General features: G+C 38.7%; 2 protein-coding genes across 2 annotated transcripts in view; one reads left to right on the forward strand and one right to left on the reverse strand.

Moving 5' to 3' along the window:
- Positions 1-25,469, forward strand: part of LOC111081068 (protein outspread) — a 107,838-nt gene that overhangs the window by 60,715 nt on the left and 21,654 nt on the right. The gene's annotated exons all lie outside the window — the stretch shown is intronic.
- Positions 24,103-25,454, reverse strand: LOC111081067 (alcohol dehydrogenase-related 31 kDa protein). Its single transcript, XM_022376995.2, has 3 exons — positions 25,274-25,454; positions 24,551-24,955; positions 24,103-24,481 (listed from the first exon to the last, which is right to left on the reverse strand). Exons 1-3 carry the CDS (start codon positions 25,367-25,369, stop codon positions 24,137-24,139), a joined length of 846 nt encoding a protein of 281 aa, XP_022232687.1. The 5' UTR covers positions 25,370-25,454; the 3' UTR covers positions 24,103-24,136.

Below are 25,469 nucleotides of genomic sequence, written 5' to 3' on the forward strand. Positions count from 1 at the left end.
TACTTTCTTTTGGCAGCAGTTGAAGAGATTTTTTTTTGCTGTCAGATTTAATTAGACAAAAAAAAATTTATTTAATTAACTTAAAAAGTAACCTAAATATTTCCCATTTCATAGGCAAACAAATATTTCCCAATTGGCATTTTTTTCTGCTCTTTAAATTAATTAAATTAATTTTTTGTCTAATTAAATCTAAGAGCAGACAAAAATGTAAATTGGGAAATATTTTTTGCCTATGATATGGGAAATATTTAGGTTACTTTTTAATGGATTGAAGTAACCAGCTGTCTTGAAATTTAAGAGAAATATTGTTGGAAATCATTTACCAAAATACTGATTATTTTTTACAATATTTTATGTCATATCAGATGTCAGGAAATTGTCAGAAAAACATTTTTAGAAATTATTTACGTAATTGCAAAAAATGTGTACAATATTTCTCTTAATATTTGAAATGAAACCTAAAGAAAAAAAAGATATTTAAAAGTAAATATAAAATTAATTGAGCTATTTTTATTTGATTTTTATTTATTTTTATATAATATTTAAAAATATAATTAAATATAAATAACTTTGCCAGTCTCAAATTAAAAGTGAAACTATTATCAAATCCCGATTCAATGTGTACAATATTTCGAGGGTAATTTATCTTAATATTTTAAATGAAACCTAAGAAAAAATATATTTAAAAGTAAATACAAAATTAATTGAGATATTTTTGTTTAATTTTTATTTAATTTTTATTTATTTTTATTTAATATTTAAAAAGTCTCCAAAAATGTTTTTCTCTATAGCTGACTTTGCCAGTCTCAAATTAAAAGTGAAATTATCTGTTGAATACCATAATGTAGGTAAAAATCTCTCTCAAATTCCGATGCCCATTTCATTTGTCATTCTATGCAGCTCTTTTCCTGCCACACATTGTAATCCGTAATCCTATGCTTCCTAGAAAGTATCTACCATCATCAACCGTTCATCAACTGCTCCCGCGTTGCCCCTTTATTTTTTTCTGCTTTTGGACCTTGCAGCAAATCCACAGCTCTGGGCTGTGGGTTACCCACAAAAGAGCCGCTGCCTGCTCCCTTTTTCTTGTGCTTTGCTGCCAGGTTTCCTGCCCACAATTTGTGTGCCCCACTCGGGCAATTACGTGCTCTCTGGCCAACACTCTCCTGCCCCCTTTTTGTTTTTAGGTGCTGCTGCAGGTGCAACCAATTTCTTATTGTCTCTCTCTCTCTCTCTCTCTGTCCCTGGCGCTATGACTGGGGGTCTCGACTTTGTCTGGACTTGTGGCACTTTTTGTTGTCTGTTGTTGTGGCCCCAAAGTTATTAGGATTTCATTTGTTTTGGCTCTGTTGCACCTGAACTTGAGACAACGGCCGCAAGGTTTTTTTTTCATTTAGTTTTGATTTCTGTTTGAGTTTTTGTTTTAGGTTTTCTGTGGGTGTAGTTGGCACTTTTTGGGCGGTCCCCAATTTGGAGTGAAGGGATTTTTGCTACGCCAGTTGAATAGTGAAATTTTGCCATAAGGACAATTGCTTTTTAATAGAATTTGTATTTTGTTATTTTTTTTTTCTGGTTCTCTTCCCTCTGATCATCTGGCAACATAATCTGAAATTATAAAATATATCAAATTAACATGAAAGAATTATCTTGCACCCAAAATCTGATAATCCTATAGAATCTCTATAGAAGTTTGCTTTACTTTATGCTCTTGCCTCTTGCCTGTCCAGCTGGCAACTCGCTCGGAGTTGAACCTCCCATTGATTGTGCACTCGATCACACTGCCGCGAGTTAAACCCTTGAGACAAATTGACAGTTAAGTTCACAGAGAGAGAGAGAGAGAGAGAAAGATATCTCTTCCGAAAATAATTTCCAGCATTTTTTGTTCCATTTTTGCGCTGAAACCCTTTTTAGCATAATTTCCGCTGCGATAATTTCCTTTGACAAGTTAAATGCTGCAATTTTTGGTGGGCATCCATCCCTGCAGCTAAATTATCATACGAGTTTAACTTAATATTGATTACGATTATAAAAGGGCAGACAGGCAAAAACTAAAAAAAAAACCAGGTGGGGAAAAGACTCTACCAGCCAGCATTCTCCCTTTTTGTTGTTGTTGTTGTTGTTGCTGTTGTATGTACATCTCACTCTTTGTATCTTGTATCTCTTGTGGCTGTCTTGTGGTATCTGGTGGGCCTAGGAAAACGGCAATAAACTTATGGCTTGGAATTATGCAGATTTTTATCGCCTCGCCAACTTTTCTGCATACAAAGTGCATAATTTTCAGCAGCAAAAAGCAAAAAGGAAAAACCTGCTTGAAGAGAGACCACGTGGCGAAGGGGGGGTGGTGGAGGGTGCGACATAAGCGCTGGCTGAGCAGCAAACCGATAAGCGAGTGATGCTGCTGCTGCTTCTGCTGCTGCTGGTTGCTCTTCCCAAGAAGTGGAGGGATAGGCCTTGAAGATGAGGAGAGGAGAGGGTTCAATGTACCTGTAACAAGTGGCAGCGGCAGCAGCAGTCAACGCCAAAACGGAAGTGTTTGACTCTGTGGGCTATCCTCAGGGTTTGAGCCTGATAATGAAATTGATAATCACAATCATCATGAGAGCAGCAGAGCCACAGAGCAGCAGAGCCACAGAGCAGCAGAGCCACAGAGCAGCAGATCAGAGTCAGAGTCATCCAGCTTTCCAGCCTTGTTTTAGCCCTGTTTTTAGCCATGTTGTTGATTGACAAGTTGGCCAAGTTGGAGTCCTCGTCGTCGTCGTCGTTTGGTGCCTTGGGGGCCTACAGTGCTTTCTGCGGCTTTTTTTTTTATTAATTAAACCAGGAAGCGTTTTTCTGGCCTGCCTCCACGGGCGGGCAGTCTCTCTGCGCAGCTGCTGGTGCCTCAACGTTCAGGGAGATCTTGAAAAATATTTATTAAAAATTATGCACGCATTAGTCTGCCTCTCACTCGCGAGGCAGCCAGCCAGGCACAGAGAGAGAGAGAGAGAGCGAGAGAGATCACCCTGGGCTTTATTAAGGAAGTGTTTTGGTGGGGGCTTCGGTGGGCGAATTACACGAAATGTTGCATATTAATTTTGTTTTTTTTTTTTGCTAGCGGTATAATGGCGCTGAATGCAGCGCTTTATGGCCTAGCTGGCCTAGCCCCCCCTGAGGCAGAGAGAATCCGCTATAAAAATGGGGCGATGCAACATTTTATGAGCGATCTTCTTTTGGGCCTAGGAAAACGCCCACCACCAGCCAGTCGGCGTAGACGTTATTAATTTCCTCTCTCGACTGGCGGAGAAACTAATTACAAACGCCGCTCGGGGTGGGTGGAGGTGAGAACTACAGATTACAGCAGTACGTACGTACGATCGGTGGAACTGTTCTGTAATCTGGAAATGGTTTTATCCGTAAACAAATTCATTAGCTGCAATTAACGGATGATCGAAATGGTTTAGCCCCGCAATTGATTGAGTTCTCTCGAGAGATAGCTGCCGCGGAAAAAAAAAGTCTGTGGGTGTTTGATGGGGCTTGATGGTTGGAAGCGGAAAGAGGAATGAGGTGCGGAATGAGGCCTGAATGGAAGTGGAAACTGGAAATGGAAATGGAAACGGGATTGGAAATGGAAATGCCAGACCGTGCAGTGTGGGTGATCATTAATCCAGAACTAATGAGTATTCAGTCTGGTCCATAAGATAAATAACAATCGATCACGACTGCTATCGATCGATCACGATTAAGTCTGCGGATAGCAGCAAGCTGCAAGCAGCAAGTGGGAGTTCTCTTCATTACGCTACGCTGCGATAATGAGCGATTGAAATGGATCTTAATGTTTACACACGATTGTATGTAGTTGGAAATATGCTAGAAATTACTTCATTATGGCACTTTTTTTGAATTCACTTTTGATGGGCGGTTTCCCATCAGTGGGTGTTCTTCATTAGGAAAGAAAAGAGTTGGGAATATTGGAAATATATAATACTGAGTTTTTTTCAGAATATTTAAAATAAATTACTGAGTTTTTCTAGAGTATTTGATGAATATTTTCAATGCAATATTTATTCGAAATAAAAAAAAATGTTTTCATTTAAATATTTAGTCAAATTAAAGAAATATTATCAATGCAATATTTATTAAGGCTTAAAAACTATTTTTAGTGCAATATTTATGCAAACTTAAAAAATAGTAAAAAAAATGATTTCATTTGAATATTCATTCGAATTAAAAAAATATTTTCAATGCAATATTTATTCAAACTTAAAATTAATTTTCATTGCAATATTTATTTATTTATTTTATTTTAAATAAATTATTTATATTTATTGGAATTAAATACAAAAATGCATTTCTAAATTCTATTCACATTTGAAATATACCATAAATTAAATAGAAAAAAAAAACATATACTAGACAAAAAGTAGAAAAATAGTAGAATAATACTGGACAGATGTATTATTTTATTACAATATAAAAAATATTTATTTAAAAGACGCGCCACTCCATAAAGTTTGGTATTGCTGTTCTTATATTATATTCTTATAAAATAATATATATATTTGTATATAATATATTCTTATAAAATATTTAAATATATAATTATATGTACATATTTATATGTATATTTAAAATATTTAATTATATAATTATTATATATATATTATATTATATTATATTATATTATATTATATTATATTATATTATATTATATTATATTATATTATATTATATTATATTATATTATATTATATTATATTATATTATATTATATTATATTATATTATTATATATTTAAAATTATATTTAAAATTATATTAACATTCCACAAAATTCTTAACAAATAACTCAAGCAACCCTCCGACACTTATCCATCCATACGTAAACGTATTTAAATAATTTTTCATGCATATATCCAATCGATTCCAAAACACTAATAAATAATTTTTCTTGACATTTAACAAATATGCATGTACTATAATAGAAAATAGAATTCGTAGTAGCTGCTGCTGCTGCTTTGCTGTTCAATTCGAGGCACATACTCGTACCGTGTGTAGCAAGTGGGTTAAACACATGCACACAGAGAGACAAAAGCAACAACTAATTTGCACATTTGATGGCCTGACAGAGTCAGAGCCACAGCTGAACCGAGAGACGAATGAAAACGAATGGAATGGAATCGGAATGAATGAATGAACTGAGTGAATGACTAACTGAACAAGTGAGCGTCAGACAGCGAGGCAGCTGTGTGGCTGTGTGGCTGTGTGGCTGTGGTTGCTGCTTGCTGCTGTCTCCCACCACCAATAAATAGCAATTAGAATAACATGCCAATAAATCTTTTGATTCTGGCTCTGTGGCTAAAACTCCACTCCTCCCTCCAGGCCATAAACTGCAACTGACGGGGCAGTCGTCTCTCTTTTTGCAGCAGTTTTGAACGGAACTGAAACCGACCTTGGCTTGCATGCATGTCGATGCATATTATAAGATTGTTGCGGTGCTCCCCCAGAGGTAGAGAGGTATCTCCTATGCCAGTCCGTCCGTCCGTCCGTCCGTCATCTTTCATTCATAAATTACAAAAAATAGAAATAAAAAACAGACAAACAGGCAACAGCAGCAACACCTCTAAATTTATATGTTAATTAGTGTGGCGGCTGCATGCTGCACAGCCGCAAATTAGCCCACGACTCCGCGACTCTGCGAGTGATGCATTTGTAACTGTCGCCTGTCAACGATGGGGGGCTACGTGGGTGCCTGCAGCTTCAGCTCCATCTGCATCTGCATCTTCCCTCTCGGCTGCTGCTCCATCCTCTCTCTGCTGCTGAAGCTGCTGCTCCATCTTCTTCCCTCTGCTGCTGCAGCTGCTGCTCCATCTACCCTCTGCTGCTGCTGCAGCAGCTGCTCCTTTCGTTCCACCCACCCACCTAACCACCAAAAAGGTGTGTTAATTGATTGCTTGAGGCGACTCCTCTGGGTTCATTGCCTAACGATGCAAGAGAAGACCACCAACGCCACAAGAATTCCACACACACAAAAAAAGAGAGAACCTTAAAAAAAAAAGAGGGAACCAAAAAAAAAAAGAGGGAACCTTAAAAAAAAAAATGAGAGGGAGACACAAAAAGAAAATACATTAAGGTAACGAAAACTCATCTCCTGGGAGATTTTAGAAAAAAAAGGAACAACAAATTCCTTTGCTTCACATTGTTTTTGTGGTCATATTTCACAAATGACAACAACCTGGGTCCGCTGGCTGGGTTAGGTTCCAGTTGCCGCGTCGCTGTCCCTGTACCAGTCACAGTCCCTGTCCCTGTCCCTATCCCAGTCCCTATTCCTTTTTCTTAAGAGCATTTCCACTACCTTGCTGTGCTTTACCCTGTGTACCGTATTATTGTCAATGGAATATGGCCTCAGTCGCAGTCGCAGTTCTCTCCCCCCCCCTAGTGGACAAAGGGTATGTTGCTTTTAATTAGGTTTGGGGCGAACATGCAGCAGGATGCGCTGCTATTCGCTGCCAGAAATAATAAACCCATAAAGCTATAGATCTTTTAGTTGGTATAGTTGATAGGGGATATCCTGTTAACAGGATTTTTTTATTATATTTATTTTTTTGAGTATTGTTCATTTTAATTTTCTTTAATTTTTTTGATTAGTTTTTGGCAGATATATATATATATATATATAGTATATACTATCAATGAGCATCCAACATTCTGCCAAAAACTAATCAAAAAAATAAACATAATAAAATAATCCAATTACCAGGATATCCCCTAGTCCGGCATACCCAAAGGCATTCGTTCTTACTTTGTTGTTTTTGTCTCTCGCTTTTTTTTTTTTGTTTCTTGCCATTACATAAAATAGCGACAGCGGAGACGTGAGACTACGATTGGCAAGGGGCTACGGTGGGGGGAAGGGCGTCTGGTGAGGGGCGAGGCTGAAGCTTACGTAGACTGAACGTCTAACGGGGATGACGTTGACTTGGAGAGATCGCGTATTGGATTTCCACGCCGTCATTGTCGTTGAATGAGTGTGCGATGAGCGCGGCGGCCTGGCCTGGCATGGCATGGGATGGGTTGGGATGGGTGGCAGCTGCCACAGAGCTTAGCGGTTGCATTGACGAACTGTCAGACGGACAGACGAAGGCAGCAGAGTCGGAGGCTATATTTCTAACTGTGGAAATTGTGGAACTGTGGCGGGGGGATCTCTGGTGTATGGTGTGTGGTGTGGCCGTCAAAGCCTAGCGGCTAGCCTTAATAAAATGTTCGGTTAGTGTTTTATTTTTTTTTTTGCTGCGGCGCATACCCTAGTTTCTAGTTTGGATGATCTGCTGCTATTGGGCTAGGTTATTTTCATTGATAGATAAGGTCTGGAAAAGATATGAGATAGAGATAAGGGATATGGGAAGATTGCGGTGGATTAGGGAATGATATTTGGACTAGGATGGGAATTATGACTGCTAAACAGGTTCAAATTGATTCCCTTAGTTAGTTTTGAATGGTTACAAACAGGTGGAGAGGGAGGAGAGGTTACTAGGAATTTGCAAAAGTCAGCAAAATTCATTTTATAATTTTAATTTAATTTGTATATTTTAATTTTTTTAATTTGTATATTTTATTTTTTTTTAATTTTTATATTTTATTTGTTTTATTAATTTTTATATTTTATTTGTTTTATTAATTTGTATATTTTATTTGTTTAATTAATTTGTATATTTTATTTTTTTTATTAATTTTTATATTTTATTTTTTATTAATTTGTATATTTTATTTTTTATTAATTTTTATATTTTATTTTGTATTAATTTTTATATTTTATTTGTTTTATTAATTTTTATATTTTATTTTTTTTATTAATTTGTATATTTAATTATTTAATTTTATTAATTCTATTATTTTTAGTTAATTGTAATTTTACTTGTCTTAATTTTAAAATTTTGTATGACTAAGTGTGGACAGAGTAGCGATAATGGATTACTGGCTACTTTGATTAGATTTTGTAAGCAATCTTCAAATTGCGTCGGGAAAAGAGAGGGAAGGATAAAGTAGCTCAGCATAATCTTAGATGAGTACTTCCCGATTCGTCACTCAACTCGAGTGCTATTTTCTACTCATCTTTCGCAGTGCAACTTCCCTACTTTTACCCGCTTGCCTTGCCACCATCCCCCCACCGCTCTTTAAAAGATATTATTCAACTTTTTTCATTTTCTAGCTGGCTGCTGCTGCTGTTGCCTCTTTTATGCAATTTCGCATCGTATCGTATTTTTTATTACGATTTTCGTTTTGTTTTCGCATCCGCTGGGTGCTGCCAGTGCTTTTTTTTTTTTTTTGTCATCTGGTTCGCGCGCGCATTGTGCGGCGTGTGTGCCGCCGCCGCCTCATGCACTCTTATGACAGAGCGAGAGAGATAGATAGACAGTGGTACAGTCACACCAAAGTTTTCATCATAACGGTAACGGTGCAGCGGTGCAGCGGCAGCCGTTTCTGCAAAATCACCAGGGAGACATTTGATGTTTGATTTCCGCGTAATTACCTGACTTTTTTTTTTATATTTGTACCATTTGTTTGTTTGTTTGTGTCGTTTGGGTCTATGGAATGGTATACTCGTCTTGTATTGTTTTCCTGCTCGTTTTTCCTTTTTGTTTGCTTTTTGTTTCGAGATTTTTTTTAACACTAATTACAAAAAAAAAAACAAAAAAAAAACCATTGGAAAAACGCCTGCAGTTTGCAGTTTGCAACTGTGGGCGTGGTGCCACCCGATGTGGCAATTATTTCTCTCTCCCCTCCTTTTAACACATATCGCATTAAGGCGCTTTAATAAGCCAATCTACCATTCTCCATCTCTATCTATCCCCCTCTCTACCTCTCACTCTCTGGTTACACCATAAAAAAAAAGAAAAAAAAAAGACAAGTGAACGATTTCCGTTCGCGCGCCCGTCATTTGACACGTTTAACGAAATGAAAATGATTGACGACTCTGGTGACTTGACGACTTGGCAACTCTGGGATAATGCCAATGGGCGCCTCTCTTGCGAAACAGCCGCTGAGAGGCCCACTGACAAGTTAATAGTTAACTCTATTAACTTTTTATGACGACAACAACAGCAGCAGCAGCAACAAAAGCAACAGCAACATCAGAAGTGCTGGTTGCCCCAAAGGAAGTTGCATTCACCCCAAGAACAACAGCAACAGCCAACAGCAGCGAACGGCAGCAAAATAATCAATATGCGAATATTGAAAACTAAAAAAAAAAAAAAAGAAAAAACCCCAAGAGCTGTTTGGGGTAATGATTGAATCAATAATTGACTTCCTGCGGTGCTGCTGGTGGCTGGTGGCTGCTGGCTGCCAAACCTACGATTATGAGTACGAGTTGCCATTCGCAATTGATCATTATTAATGCCATTGATTAGTTTTAAGTTGGTCAATTGTTGTCAATGCTTTTCTGACACTTTTTTGCATGGGTTAAAGCTTCTTAATGGGGACTGTCACTGCCTGGGAACTAGTTTAAAAAAGGCTTGGGAACTACAGAAATTAATCAAAATTAATTGATTAAAAGTTTACGAAAATTTATAAAATCTATGAAAACCATAGAAAATGGCTGAAAATAAATGAATGACCAAATTAATAAAATAAATGAATAAATCAATGAAATGAAATGAAAAATTAATGGATAATTTAATCAAATAAATGAATAAATAAATGAAATAAATGATATTTTTGTAAAATTAAGATTAATTACTAAATTAATAAAATAAATTATTAAATAAATAAAATGAAGTAAATAAATAAATAGATATATTTTTTAAGTTTAATATTATTCATTAATTAATTTAATTTATAAAATTATTTGGCATTCCATCTATTTGATGGGAAATTGTTCTACTGCCAAAAAAAAAACTTAATATATTGATTATATAATCAAATTATTAATTAATTCTAATTATTAATTATTATTAGATATGTATAAGAATGTTTATAGTTGGATAGATTCCATTTAGGCACTTTTTTTACTTTTATGGGCCAATCCCTTTTTGATTGATTTGATTTATTCCAAAAAATTAACTGCCTTAAAGTTTGATGTGATTTTTCAACACTTCATTCATAAACATTCATTTCCAATATATGTATTTTCCCATTTCTTCCGCAACTTTTTTTGATTAATTTAAAATCTATTTGGCAAGCGCCTCTCACTCACCACTCACAATCATCAGATACATTTCTCAATAGCCATTTTTGTGGCTGAGGAATGGCTGTGTGTGTGTGTGTGTGTGTGTGTGTGTTGACAAGGCTAACCAATAGACGCCCCCACATTCAATCCATCCAGCCAGCCAGCCAGCCATCTGTTTGTCTTTCTGTCTGTCTTTCGGTTCGGTTCAGTCCATCTGCAGTCCAGCCAGAAAACAAGCTCAATTTATGATCCAAACTTGTGGCATCCATCATCATGCAACTTGTCTTGTCGTTGTCTAGTCCGTTGTCTTGTCTCTTGTCTCTCTCTCCTAAAAGGGCCTCCACCAGTCGTCTCTGCGTAAGTCTATCTGTGCGTACATATATGCAAACGAGAGAGAGAATGCCATATAATAAACGCCAAAAAGCAGCACAAGACAGGGAAAAGGGTAAGGAACCCGCGAGAGAGCTGTCCGTATTATAAATGATGGCTCCCTACCCTACCCTGCCCTGCCCTGCCCTGCCTGCCTTCGACTCCGACTTCAAGTCCAAGTCGAGTTGCGAGCTCTGTGGCCGCCGCCGCCTCTCTCTAGCGCCACATGCCACGGCAAAAGATCTAAGACCCATGTTGCACATCACAACGTTCCATGTCTGTCTTGTGTCTGTCTAAATGTTGTGCGGCCCACGCATTTTCAGTGCCTCAAAGACACACAGAGAGAGAGAGAGAAGAGAGAGAGAGAGGAGCATAACCTGCTGCATCATTTTTCACTCGAAGATTGCATAATGATTGACAATTCATTATGCCACAGCTACAGCTACAGCCACAGCTAACAGCTCTTCTTGGGGCATCTCTTTGCTATTCTATTTTTTTTTTTTTTAAAGGAGTAGAGGGTTTTTCTTTCTTTCTTAATGGCTTGCCAGATTAGGCATCTGCCTGCGGGGCAATAAGGAAGTGAAGTGTAGTGTTGGATTCTTGCCTCTAAATAATTTATTAATGAATATCTCTTTTTTTTTTCTTGTCCTCTTGCAGGTGAGTGAATATCAAGAACGTGTGTTACTTTTAAGAGAGAGATCTAAACCAGCACACAGGTGAGTAAGCCAACTCGATGTTGAGGTTCAGTTCTCAATTGCCCCAAGGTCAAGCGTTTAGTTTTTAATTGAAAAAATCCACAAAGGTGTGACCGCAAAAGCCTGAAAAATATCGTGAACTTTCGAAAACAATAGATGAACTCCCCACACAACCCCTTCTCATGCGCACTGCAATTGTGTATCTTAAAGATACGCGGAGGTAGGGGTTTGGGGGGGGGTGGGGGTTAGGGTATTGCACAACTTTGTCGGTCGTTTCGCACACCTGTTGCTCGTTCGATGCTGCTGCTGCCTGTCGGTCCAAGTCCAAGTCGATGTCGATGCCAATGTCTAATTGAAGCAATTAGTGGAACCATTATGGCATTTTTTTTTTTTTTCGTTTTGTTCGATTTTTTTCTGTTTCAATTAGTTGGATTTGGGCCCTGCCTGGGCCCCCTGGGCCACAGGGCTGCTCTCGCGTAATTAGCCCCCCCCGCAAAAGTTAAAGTCGAGTTCGAGGCACCGCTAGGCTTCCCTCCACATTCGTTTGCTATGACAACACACCATAAAAACCAGCACAAACATTTATGTACAAAAGACAATTGACCTTCGTTAGTCAAAAGTTCATTTGCATCAATTTATAATGGCATAATACAGAGACGGAGGGACAGCAGTGGGACAGTGGCACAGGCAGACATATTACTCTGGTGGTGGTGGTGGTGGTGCTGCTGCTGCTGCTGGAACTGTGGGAGATATTTGCGCAATCTTTGGGCCAAGAAATGGCTTGAAGCCACTTGTTGAACATCCATAAGTGGGTTATGAAAACATTGCTGCAGCCAGCAAAACCGAACTGCTCGAGATCTTACAGTAAAACAAGTTCTTTGGTTGGCAAAATGTTACCATGCCCCATACCCCCATACCCATACCCATTCCATTCCTCATTTGACTAATTGAATCGTGTCTATTAATAGAACTAGTTACCCGCGCGTTACATGGAACCAATTCTGACGGCAATGATCCATAAATTACAACAAAACAAATTAAATTTAAATGAAAATGAAAATCGTGGCACAGATCTTAATTTTTGAGTTAATTATTTGTGATTTCCATTCGTTATTACCACTTTAGATTCACTTTACAGCAAGCCTCCAAGTTTACTTTGAAAAATATTAAAATAGAGATAGGATAATTTTTTAATTAATATTTTTTTCTGTTTGCTGCTACACAAGAGATTCGTAACTGAATGAATAATTCTATATTAAATATATATTATATATTTATTGGCAGAATATTGACCATCAAGAGATTATTTTTGCACTTCATTGATAAGCGAGCTTAAATATTTATTTATTTCAAGTTATCTTAACTTTAATTTCGTTCTACATATATTTCGCAACCACAAATGTTAATGTTTTTCCTTCTTAGTCTTCTTCTTCTTGGTCAATTATGATGCAGTTTCCAAAGGCATCTACCCAATGACATCTACTTCCAAATTTGCTTCTATGATAAGGGGCAACTCCTTTAACCCTTGCCAATTGTAGAATCGTCAAAAGGATGCACAGAAAAATTAATAGCTTGTGGATCGAAAACATTTTGTATGTGTGTTTCGGAGCGATGTTTTCTTTGTCTGCTTTGAACGGCACCACGATTTAATTGTCACTAAAATAATATTCAAATGATTGCCAGGTTTTTATAGGAATTTGTTATGTTTTATATTTAATCAAGCGATTATACAAGTTCTAACCCTGTAACCCCTGATAAAGCATTGCCCTGATACACATTCAGACATTCAGAGCAACTTCCACCAAAATCTGGCATCACATTAATGAGAAATAAAGGTCGTAGTGCCATGCAGCATCATTTAAAGCTTGAATTTTATATATAAAATAAAATATATAAAATATTTGATTGCTATGAAAAGAAAGTCTGTAAGCATTGATGACCAGTGGAGTGGGGTGCCCCGAACTACATTTATTTTGTAATTTATTCAAATTTATAAACCAGATTCACAAAAGATAATTACGTAAAACATTTCATTATTTAAATTGAATTCATAATCCAGAGAATAAAAATGAACAAAGATTGTCATTTATTCTTAGCCGATTCTGATACAGTTCCCAGACAAACCACGATATCGACATTCATTACCAGTGGCAACATCTTCAGCCCTTGCCAATTGTATAATCGTCAAAAGGATCCAGAGGAAAGAGAATAACTTCACAATCCAAGACATTTTAATGTGGTTGCAGAGCTTTTTGCGATGCTTCTTTACGCCAGCACGATTCAATTGTAACTGAATTTTGATGATGGATTACATTATTAAAATCAAATAACAATATATATAAAATACTTTATTGATATGAAAAGAAAGTCTGTAAACACTGATAGCCTGTGAAGCGATATGGCCATGAACCACATTCATTTTTTTTTTTATTTATTCAGTCAATTTTTCATAAACAATATTCTGTATTATATTTAAATTGAATTTTTAAGGCAAAGAATAGCAATGTATTCCACGAAGTTCCATCATTTAAATTAAATTTAAAAATCGCAGTTTCCTCTACACTTTGCCGCCTAGCCCGTTCATTGACATTTTTTTTGCTCACACAATGAAAAAATATATTTGCAATTTCTATAAATCAAACATAAGAAAATCTCCTTCGGCGACCTTCAGCCTTTACTCTGAACCTACAGAGTGGCAGAATGGTTGACCCACGTGCACATACCCAGAGACATTATCTTAGTTCGAGCGATCATCCAGCTCGTTGCAAGTGTTTGGCTTTTGCAGACGCCACCAGGGCCACCGCTGGCTGTCAGATCATTGACTGATGCAATATTTTTTGTTGTTGCATCGGCCATAGCACTGCTGCTATTTCATTGCGAAATGGAAAAGCGAAATCTGAGTACGAAAATGAGTTCAATGAACGGCAAGGCAACGCAGACGACGACGACGACGACGACAAACAATCAACGTCAATCAATGGGCAAACACAGATTTACGATCTTTGGCGAGAGGAGGGATTGGGATTGCTTGCTGCATGCCCCCTTCCATAAGGCGCTAGCCATTTTTTTTTTTTTGTAGTTTGTTCACCCATTGAACGGAACGGACAGTCGGCAAGTCCACGGGAATGGGGCGCCATTTCAAAATATACATATTTTGCGACGACTGCAACCTGTGTGCTTGGGTAATATCATATTTTAGCCAAAAACTTGTTGAAAATTCCACAGCACCAGCACCAGCACACAGCGCAGCCACACACCAATGTACTCGCACACACATGCTGGCTGGATGGCTGGCTGGCTGGCTGGCTGGCTGGCACCAAAGCTCTAATAACTAATGGCCAAGAGCGGAGTGCGGCCAGGAGCCAAGAGTGGAGTGTGGAGCTGGCCAGTTGGCGGCTTTTGGCGCAATTTGAGACTCGATTTCTTGCACCTAGATACTCGTACAAGGCAGAGCAGAAGCAGAAGCCGAAGCAGAGGCAACGCTGAGGCAGAGTCAGAGTCAGTCGATGGAGGCAGGCAGCAACCGAGGTAGGCAGGCAATCGCTGACAGCATTTTCCAAACTCTCAAACAAGAAAGAGAGAAAATATGACTTTGAACTGTCGAAGGTTTCCATCATACCCTAACCAGAACTACCATCTGATATTTGTGTCTGCTCAGATTTTGTACAGCTTTTGGGGCAGGCATACAGAGACCCTTCTGAAAACCAGTGTTAGTAAAAGATTCGCTGGATTCACGGAAATGTTTGTAGATTGCAGACTAATTGCTGCGCCCCTCACTCACTCCCTCTGTGAATTAATTTTTCGCCTGACACTCTTCTAATGAATAATAAAATCATTCATTTAAATTTAAATGAAAATCATGGCAGGCAAATCGATAGACACAAATCTGTATTTTTGAGTTAAACATGTGATTTCTTTGGAGCCACAATTCACTTTACAGCAATCCTCAGTATCCATGTGCTTCGACCATTTCCTTTTGGAAAATATTCACAAGCGGCCAATATTTTTTTTTTATTTATTTACATATTACATTTTTTTTTTTTGCTGTGCGAGTATCATCAACCCAACTTTATTACAAATTTTTCCACCTTGTGAAAATTGCAGCAGCACCAATGAAATACAAGAATTTTCCAATCAAAGACATTGTAAATGCCTTGTTTTTCTTAACATGGCTCTCATATAATTGCAGAGCCTCTTTATTTAATTTTCTGATAACTATCTGTGCAAAGATTACATCAACCTCATCGAATAATTGTGCCTTTAATTTTATTATGTGAATTGACTCATTTATAGTGTCAATAAACATTCTTAACTGGCTAACTGAGTCCACATTTAAATTTTGCAGCTCAAGAAGGCGGTTCAATTGATTGGAAAATATTTTCCTTTTATTTTCAAACCGCTTCGTTAACAGACATCGTTTAATATTTGAGAAAATCTATCTATCAGAGGTTGAGGAACTTCTTTAGATTCGGAGTAACGCCCTTAGATGTTGGAATAATTCTTTCTGATTTAGTTGGTGGGGCAACTGCACCTGGAGATATTACACGATCGGCTTGAGATGTTTGTTGGTTCAGGAATGATTCGTAACTGAATGAACGATTCCGTATTAGCATATATTAATTGGCAGAATATTGCCCATCAAGAGATTATATTTGCACTCCATTGATAAGCTTTGGAGCGATATACCAAAGACAATACAACAATATATTGTCTTTGGATATACCCTCAACCGCATTCATTCACAGATATAAATTATATTTATAAACAATAGTCAGACTGGAATGTCAGCTTTAATGAGTATATTGAAGCACAAGATTTATTTTATACATAATTTCCGCAGTCTCTAAACATTGATAGGCGTGTCTGACCACTGCCACTGTATTTTAATTTATTTTCTCAACTAATTTCGGCCATTAAACGATTGTGTCTATAGATTATATATTATACATATTATTATATTTAATATATAAATAATATATTGTATTATATATTATAGATTAAAGTAGTTTTGTTTAAAATTTGTGCGAATACTCGTATTAAGATCGCTTCTAGGGCAACATTAATGCTGCTGTCTGTAAGTGACTTAATTTAGCGGTATATGTTGAGTGTAAAAGGGAATAATTTCTGCCTAGAGCTAGGACTTTTTTGACTTCTTTGCAATACATAAAATCTACGATATCTAGAGATACCAGAAATATTCTGTTGTATAATTCCAACTCTATCGCCAAATAGTTAGACCCCTTTTCCAGTGTACAAACAACAACAACAACATAAACGAAACGACCTTAAAGCTATCTCCCTCTCTCGCTCTCCCGCTCTGGCATCTCTCCCGCTCTGGCATCTCTGCCGCTCTGGCATCTCTCCCGCTCTGGCATCTCTCCCGCTCCCCATGACTGTTGCATGCAAAAAAAAAAAAGCAAGAAAAAAAATGCCGAGAATACTCTTACCACATGCCCAAATACTACGATCCGTAGCGCCCCACCGCAAAAGTCTCACAGAGCTATTTGTTGTGCCTTGTGCCTTGTGTGTGTGTGGCAGAGAATCTATTCTGTGTGCAGCGAGAGGCGATCGTAAAGTTTTATATTATGCCATGAGAAATGCTGAAACAGCTGGAAAAATGCGTGGTGAAAGGTTCGTTCGTTCGCTCTCTCTCTCTCTCTCTCTGTCTTGGATCTTGCTGCTCCCAGGGGGAATGCCGCTACCAAATCTGTTTCTTTCTTTTCTTTTTTTTTGTTGTTTTGTTTGGCTTACCACCCATAAACCATGCTGCCAGGCCCCATGCCCCATATAACATCTATCTTTCCCACTGAAAATTCCCCGTCCCCATGTGGCAACGTCTCACCTTCTTTCGGGGCAAGTTGTTCGTTCTGACATATCCTTGCCAGCGAAAACAGACAGGCGAACGCAACAAATCTTTCAGTTCTCCCTCCCCCCAGCAGCCTGCTGCCCATTACCCAATCCACTGACCCCTCCCCCTGCCCCCTGCCCCTGCCCCTGCCACTGGCACTGCCCCAACTGTGAAGATCGGTGGCAACCGCAATTGCTGACTGCCTCTAAATGATGCAAGGCAGCGCAAAATGTTGCGAGAAATTGTTGCGGCAACTTTTTTCACTCTTTGTGTGTGGGGTAGATCAGGGGGCAGATGCAGCAGCAGCAGCAGCAGCAGCAGCAGCATCAGTGGAGGCAGCAGGCGTCATCAGGGGCAGCAACTACTACAACAAAGACGTTCTAAATGTTACGTTATATTATAGCCTGTTGTTGCTGTTGCATGGCTGTTGCCGTAACTCTTCTACAGATGCGCCACGAATTGGGTCTCTCTTTGGGGCAAGCAGCCGCCAGCCGCATCCGCAGCATCAGGCAGTCAGCCAGCCAGCCAGCCAGCCAGCCAGTAGCTTTTGTTGCTGCTTTTGTGGTTGCTTTTATTGTGTAATCAGCAGATAACGGCATTTAATGGCTGAATGAGTTTTCTGCCCAGCCCAAAGAAAAGACAAAGAAGGAGAATAGAGAGCTAGAGAGAGGGGGAGAGAGAGAGAGAGAGAGAGAGAGGAGGCAGAACGAACGCATTCCGCACGAGCCACATTTTTCGCCTTTCGATCATTCGTTTTTCTGTTGCATTTTCGATAACTTTATTTTGTTGTAGTAGAGGGGGCGTAGGGGGGCATACGGGGGGCGTTGCTTGAGCCCGTCGAAGCGTGGCGCTAATCGATTTCTACCCTGTTGTTGCCCATCAAAAATTGAAATTACCAAATTATTTCACAATTCGCCGAAAACGCTTTTCCGTTAGGCTTTCCCACTTTTTGGGGCAGGCAGGTCTCTCTTGTTGCTTGTTGTTTGCTGTTGTCTTATAAGGCATCTCGAAATTGCATTCGAAATAGTTATTATTTCGATGGAGTTGTTGATTGGCTGAGGATTTAATCGAATGACTGAATGGATGACTGAATGAATGGTTGGATGGTTGGATGGATGGATGAATGGTTCCGCCCGAGTGATTTCGATTTCATTTTGTGATATTTATTAAAATTATATAATTTCCAAGGGGGGTTGGCTGGGTAGATCTTTTTGGAAAGCAAAAACCATTTATGAGAGATTTTTATTGCGGCTATTTCTTGTAGTTGGTTACAATAAGCGTTGATTGCTTTATTATATTGTACAAGGATGGATTTGATGGATCTCATATTAATGATTTTATTTAGTTTTTTTAGTGGTGCTTAAAATGTAATAAATAAGAAATTAAAGTGAAATAATAAAGAAATTAGGAAGAAAAAAACAAATTAATAAAAATAAAATTTTATAAATAAAGAACTTCATTACAAAGGTAATTAATTTTTTGTTTAATTATTTTCATTTTATTTTCGAAACTTAAATAAGAATTTAAAGCAATTTAACATAAAAATAGAAATATAGGAAACATAAAGAAAGGAACATAATTATGCAGCATGGATGAGCATTTTGAACCTGAATTATGTTCTAGTTAATTTTTCTACATGAAAATCTATTTTAAAGAACATTTAAGGAATTTTAAATCTTTTATCTTTTAATTGAAGAATTTATATGGCAAAATATTAAATTAGTCTTTTCCTACATTCTATTTTAAAGAACATTTAATTATTTTTAAATCTTTTTAGTGTGTGTTTAATTAAATAATATAAATGGCAAAATATTAAATTATTCATTCTCTTCGCAACTCTATTACACTTCATAAAACAATTAAAAATACATCAAAAATTAAATTTTTTTAATACAATTAAAATAAAATTCCATCAAAAAAAAAAAAAAAAAATTTAAATTTACATTTATCTAAAATTTATTATCGTACAAGAAACCCTCTCCCAAGTGCAATAATCGTTCAAAGATAAGCAGAAAAACTCTTGCGAGTCTGCCAACCGAACCAATCGAATGCCAAAGCAAATCCCCATCCACATCCACACCCATATATCCGAGTAGCTCTTCCACTTTCCCATAACCCTCATATGCCAAGCGATGCATCGATTGAAGAGGTGGAGAAGCGAGGCGGAGAACAAAATGGAGGAGGATCGGAAAATGCAATGTTCCAGCAACTAATAACAGTAAACAGTTGAACTACTGGCCAAGATTGATTCAGCGATTGCCTCACATCATCATCGTCATCGTCTTCTCTTGTGGCAATCAATAGTCTGGAAAAAAAAAGGGTGGCGGAAGGGAAATCAAATGCAATTCCCCCGACAACACGCAAGAGAAAAGACTCTCTGGGTGGATGGATGGATGGATGGATGGTTGGATGGTTGGCTGGAGCAGCTCCTGAGCCTGAGCCTGAGCCTGAGCGACGACTGTCTCCAGTGACTTGGCTTGGATCACTCGCGCTTGTGGCAGCCACAAGAGAAACAACAGCAACAAGCCAACAAGAGCCACCACCAACCAGCCACAAGCAGCAAGCAACAACAATCTGACGATGACGGCGACACATGCTATGGGTACATAGTAGAATAAAAATTACTTCCTGATTGTGTTACATGCACCCATGGACCGGTCTGCTGCTGCTCTTGCTCCTCCTGCTCCTCCTGCTCCTCTGGCTCCTCTTGCTCCTCCTGTATCCTCCTGTATCCACTGTTGGCTCTTTTGAGAATATTGCTTCTTTTTCTACATTCGTCTCTCTTGTACATACAAAGTGGTTAGTGCCTCCAAGGCTGAAAGGAGCTGCTCCATGGACAGACAGACAGACAGACAGACAGAGGGGAGAGATCTCATTGCGTGGGCCAAAACCTCGCCCCCCAGACATGATCTCAAAAGAGTCAGAAACATGAGATTCATATCACACCCACAAAATCGGAAAGTGTCAACGTACGCAAATTTACAAAATGTTATTTCTGTTTTTATTTTTTCTGCTTTTATTTGATTTTTTGTTGTTTTGTTTTGTTTTGTTGTGTTTGTTTGTTCATGCCACAATATCGTCGTCGGGCTATTGTCATATGCTCTGCTGCCGATGGCACGTGTTGGAATCTTAGATCTGAGGATCAAAGATCTGTTGCCAGCTACTCCATCTCCCGGTTCACAAATTCTCTTGTCTCTCTGTCCGTCTGGGGTACTCTTTTGTAGCACTTTAAACGTTCGACCCCCGGAGGCGGCATAGCAATTTTTGTTGTTGTTGTTGTTGTTTTTTTTTGCCTGTCATTTTTCTTCATGTTTATTATTTTTTTTTTTTTAGTTTTTTTGCGCTTACTGCATTTTGTGCGGCATTTACGCTGCATGCACGGAGATCTATCTGTCTTTTGGAGCTGCAAGTTTTGAGCCTCAGTTTAGTTTTTTTTCTGTGTCAGAGCACCGAAAACTACCAAGTCGCAGCCAAAGCCAAAACCGAACCAAAAGGCAGGCGAACTGGCACTGGCACTGGCACTTGTCGTGATTAGTTTAGAAAAATGTTGGCTATTAATTTGCTGGCTTGAGTAACACTTGTTATTTGGCTTCGCATTTCGCATAATCTTGTTTGACCGCCTCATGTGTGTGTGTGTATGTGTGTGCTGGAGTAGCTGGAGAGCCCTGTGTGTATAGCCCCCATAGATAATCTTTATGCGCTGCCCGGAGTGCGGAGTGGAGTCTCTTACGAGGCGGCCATACAAATGGCTCTGAGGCTTTTAAGCGTCGATTTTGTGTATGTTTGTGTGTGTCTGTTGTGGATTGTCTCTCTCACTATGCAACATGTGTTCCATGTGTTTTTCTGCTGTCTCAATGTCTGCTATGAAACGAGTTCAATATATTCGTGAACTTTGCTCAAAGGCGGGGGGTAGAGAACTATTTATTGTAGACCGAAAATGGCAGCAAAATATGCAAATTACAAAAGTTTTTGGTATTAATAAGAAATGAAAGGAATCAATTGGAATTAAGAGAGGGTATAAAATAATTAATAAATAAATAATAATAAAAAAAGAAATACAAAAAATAGTGAAATAAGTAACTGGTTATAATAAAATATCAATAAATAAATTAAATAAGAAATAAAAAAAGTAATATAATAAATAAATAAGTTATAATAAAATAAATAAAAAAATAAAGAACAAAATTATTAATAAATAATAACAAAAATAATAACGAAATTATAATAAAAAAAAAGTCAATAAATAAATAATAATAAAATAATAATAAATAAATAATACTAGTAAAATAATTAACAAATAAATAGTAATAAAATAATTAATAAATATTAATATAATAATCAATAAATAAAAAATAAAATAAAAAATAAGTTATAATAAAATAAAATAATCAATAAATAAATTAAAATAAAATAAAAACTAAATAAATAAAATAAAATAAAATAAGACCGAACCCGTGTAGCTCCACTAGTACCCAAGTAAATTCCTGCCAAATTATGCAAAGTTCAACAAACTAATCATCTGATTATGGCCACCAATCATTGAGCAAATAGATCATAGCGAATACTCCGCCAACCCCCTCCCCATTCTAGCAGTTACCAGAGCAGAACACAACGAGTTTCCCCATTAGATACTAGCCCCCCACCCTTCCGATCCAAATTGAACTTTAAAATTGATTGTATAACCTCTCGATTATAGCTTTATTTATCGGTTATATTTCACAACATCTTTAATAATAGATGCCCATAATGGATGCATTATCAGTATCTGTGCTGGAAGTTCCCATCGGCGTAGCAGGGGGTTGAGCAGGGGGCATAGCTCCTCCCCCGCCGATGCATGCAATTGCATAATCACCAGCGTTGCTGCCGCTGCCGCTACCGCTGTTGCTGCCTCTTCGTGGCGTGGCGTGCATCCGTCAGGTTAATTAGTAGAAATACCTGGTGACCAGGCACGTATTGCCATTTAAACAGCATTTTCTGACTTTTTTTTTGCCTCATTTTTTTTTTATGATTAATCTCCACCTACTGCCGGCAACCGGGTCGGTCTGTCTGTCGGTGTGTCGCTCTGTCTGTTGCATGCTATTGTTCGATCAGTAAGAGAGAGAGAGTGAGCGGCAGAGCGCGGTGTAACGTTGGTTGGGAAAATGAGCTTGAAGGGAAATTTGTTTGCAAATTAAACGAAATTTTGATGCTCTCAAAGTGAGGTTGTTGAGAGGGGAATTTTGTAAAAATTCTTTTTGCAAACAAATTTTTTTTTAATCAAATAAAAAAATTAAAAAGTAATCAAGAATCAAATACTCTAATCAGAATCATAGAATAAATGGATCATTTACTTTCAAGCAATGCACATGCACCCCACCCCACCCTACTCCTGAGACTGCCATTCGTTGGGTGGACCGGGACTCTGGGCTGGGCCTCTCCCATTTCTGTGGTGCGCCTATTGTGTGTGTGTGTGCCTGCCCTAGCCAATCGACCAATCGATTACTTCCTGCATTTTTAAATGTCTCTTGCATGCAGCCCACCTTCCTCCTGCTGCCCTGGCTGCCTGGCTGGCAAATTAATCAAGCGTGTGCCAAAAAAAAAACAAAAAAAAAAAAAAGAAAAGAAAAAGAAGGAAAAAAAAAGAGTTATAAATGAAAAATGCTGGACAATTGCACGGTTCGCTTACAGTGACTAATCGATTTTTGGAATTAAGTTGCGCCGCTGCGGAAAGGAAAGCACAACTTGCAACAACAACAACAACAACAACAGACAGACGGAGCGGAGCGGACCGAACCGGACGGGACGAGTGGAAAAATGGTCACTTGGAAATGGTCTGCTGGAGCTCTGCAGTGGCGGTGGCGGCGACTGAGGCCTCCTTGGATATTGCATATGATTCCGTTGCGTTGGGTCCTCAAATGGTGGTGGTACGGTGGTACGATGGTGGTATTGTTGTAGCAGCAGCAGCAAACAGCCAAGCACTCGTCTGTTGCAAGGCTATTGATTTTTTACGAGGTGAGTGCTTCGTGCCTCTTGCCCCGCCGCCAACGACAACGACAACGACTAAAGAGGAGCAAACCAAAGACCAAGACGACAACGCACTGAAATTGGAAGTATGCCAAGGCGGCAGGCATACTCGCGGTGTTGCTGTTCCCCCCCAACCCCCACCACTGGTCTGCCCTCCTGTGCAATGTGTCGGCAGATTTGTTTGTTTTCACATTCAATTCTCGGGCAGGCAGGCAAACGTTCGTTTCGATGGGGTCTAGTCTCGAATCGTCTGGCGGCGTTTGGAAATGTGCCAAAGTTCAATGCACGGCATTGCCATGGCGAAAAATTCGCATCGATTCGGCGTTTTCGCATAGCTTCAGATTGAGATGGCACTAGAAGTGGCAAGAATGCCAGCCAGCCAGAAAAACCCTCCAACGGCTGTGGACTTGACTTTCGGTAAAGGAAACCAAGTCAAAGGTTTCCAGCAACATATGAAAAATGAAGGCCCATGAAGAGAAGTGAAGTTTAAGGCGAGATATTTACGAAAAAAAGTGTAAGGAGAGGGAGTCTCAGGATCACTAGAAGTTGCTATATTTACTGGTATTATACAGCTAGATTTCGTACTCATTATAATCTCTGGGAAATTAAAATATTTACCCAAATTTTCATAGAACAAAAAGCTTCCATTGCACCGCCCAATATCTGTAGTCTATTAAGGGAGAAACGTATAAAAAGTCTGTGAAGAGAGAGTGTCCCAGGAGATGGCAAAGATTACTAGAAATTTCTATATTTTTACTGAAATTTATTTATTTTATTTTTATATTTTTATTTTATTTATTTTTATTTTATTTATTTTTATTTTATTTATTTATTATTAATTTGTATGCTTGACAAAGTAACCATGGTATTCCATGGCACAAAAGCTTCCATTCCACCCTCAACTATCTATAATCTATTTATTTCTAGCACTCGTAGTGCCCATCCAAACCGGGGCATACTTTCAGGCGCCTGCTGTATATGTCATTATTCATATGACCCACAAATATTTCAAATCTATTTCCATACCCGCAATACAAATTGCCTACTTTTTGTGTCACATTTAATTAGTTTATTCAGTGGCATTTTATTTCCGATACCCCGCCGATACAAACAATTCCTGATCCTCGTCATCCGTGCTCTGCATATAGCTGATAAACTGATCGGCCATATGCCAATACCAATGCAGGGTCACCAGCTCCAGTCCGCCCTTGTCGGCAATCCATATCTGTCCATTCTGCGATCTTTCAATGGCATTTACAATATTCTGGCCACAGACGGCAGTCGATTGGCAGGGCGCACGACGCAGCCGATCGGCAAAGGTTTGGCCGTACTCCAAAAAGGCATTCAGTTCGCGATCGACAAACACTTTGGTGGGACCACAACAAACAGCCATCACAGCCACACCATTCTGGTTGTAGTACAGAGGATCCTACGCAGGATATAGATATCAGATATTAGAGAATAGTTTTTGTAGATGTAAAGATCTCCCCACACTTACCGCTAGACTTCGTGTGAATCCAATCACACCAAACTTTGAGGCACTGTACGCACAAAACACTGGCGAAGGGTCCAATCCAATGACAGAGGTGACATTCACAATCAAACCACCCGAACCGCCCATCTTGCGGTCCATATAGGGCAGCACAGTGGCCACCGTGTTCATCATGCCGGTCAGATTCGTATTGATGGTGGCATCGATGTTCCGCTCATCGCACAGTGTGGCCCCATTGATAAGCACATCGATGTAGTCCATTTGGACCATGACCTCGTCGAAGTATTTCTTCATTTCCTCGCGTGCCATGGTCACATCGAAGGTCCAGAAGAAGATCTGTGTGCTGTGCTTAATCGACTGTAACTGAGCGATGGCCGGTTGGTTTTCCACGCTCTGTAGTATGGCTAATTTCTAGAATAGAAATCAAGCGATAAAGGAGAATATTTTACTACGAATATAACAATACTGAAAGGCGTTTTTTTATATATGCCATTAATCCATAATCGAAAGTATTTCCCTGTAGCAAAAGTATATCAAACACTAAAACATAAACTTAATTGTAGCTGCTGCAAGCAGCAAAAACTCAGCACAAAAATAACATGAAAAAGTCATTAACTTAATTAGTTTCGACAGCTAAGCAGCAGCAGCAGCCGCAGCAGCAGCAGCCTAGAGACTTGTTTCAAGAACCAGAACCCAAACGGGGCTCCACTCGCCACTCGCCACACTCACCGCTATATTCTTGGTCATGAGAACCTTGCTGGTCTCCAGTGCAATGCCACCGCAGTCAGCCACATAGCAGACATGCTTACCCGTCAGATCGTACATTCTTTTGGCTGCCTTTCTCAAGTTCTTTTCTATTACTAAAGTTCAGTCTTCAGTTCATGTGCTGGATATCGATGGCCACTGGCCACTGGCCACTGCTCAC

The sequence above is a fragment of the Drosophila obscura genome, unplaced genomic scaffold, assembly GCF_018151105.1.
Source record: "Drosophila obscura isolate BZ-5 IFL unplaced genomic scaffold, ASM1815110v1 contig_179, whole genome shotgun sequence".
Lineage (NCBI taxonomy): Eukaryota > Metazoa > Arthropoda > Insecta > Diptera > Drosophilidae > Drosophila > Drosophila obscura.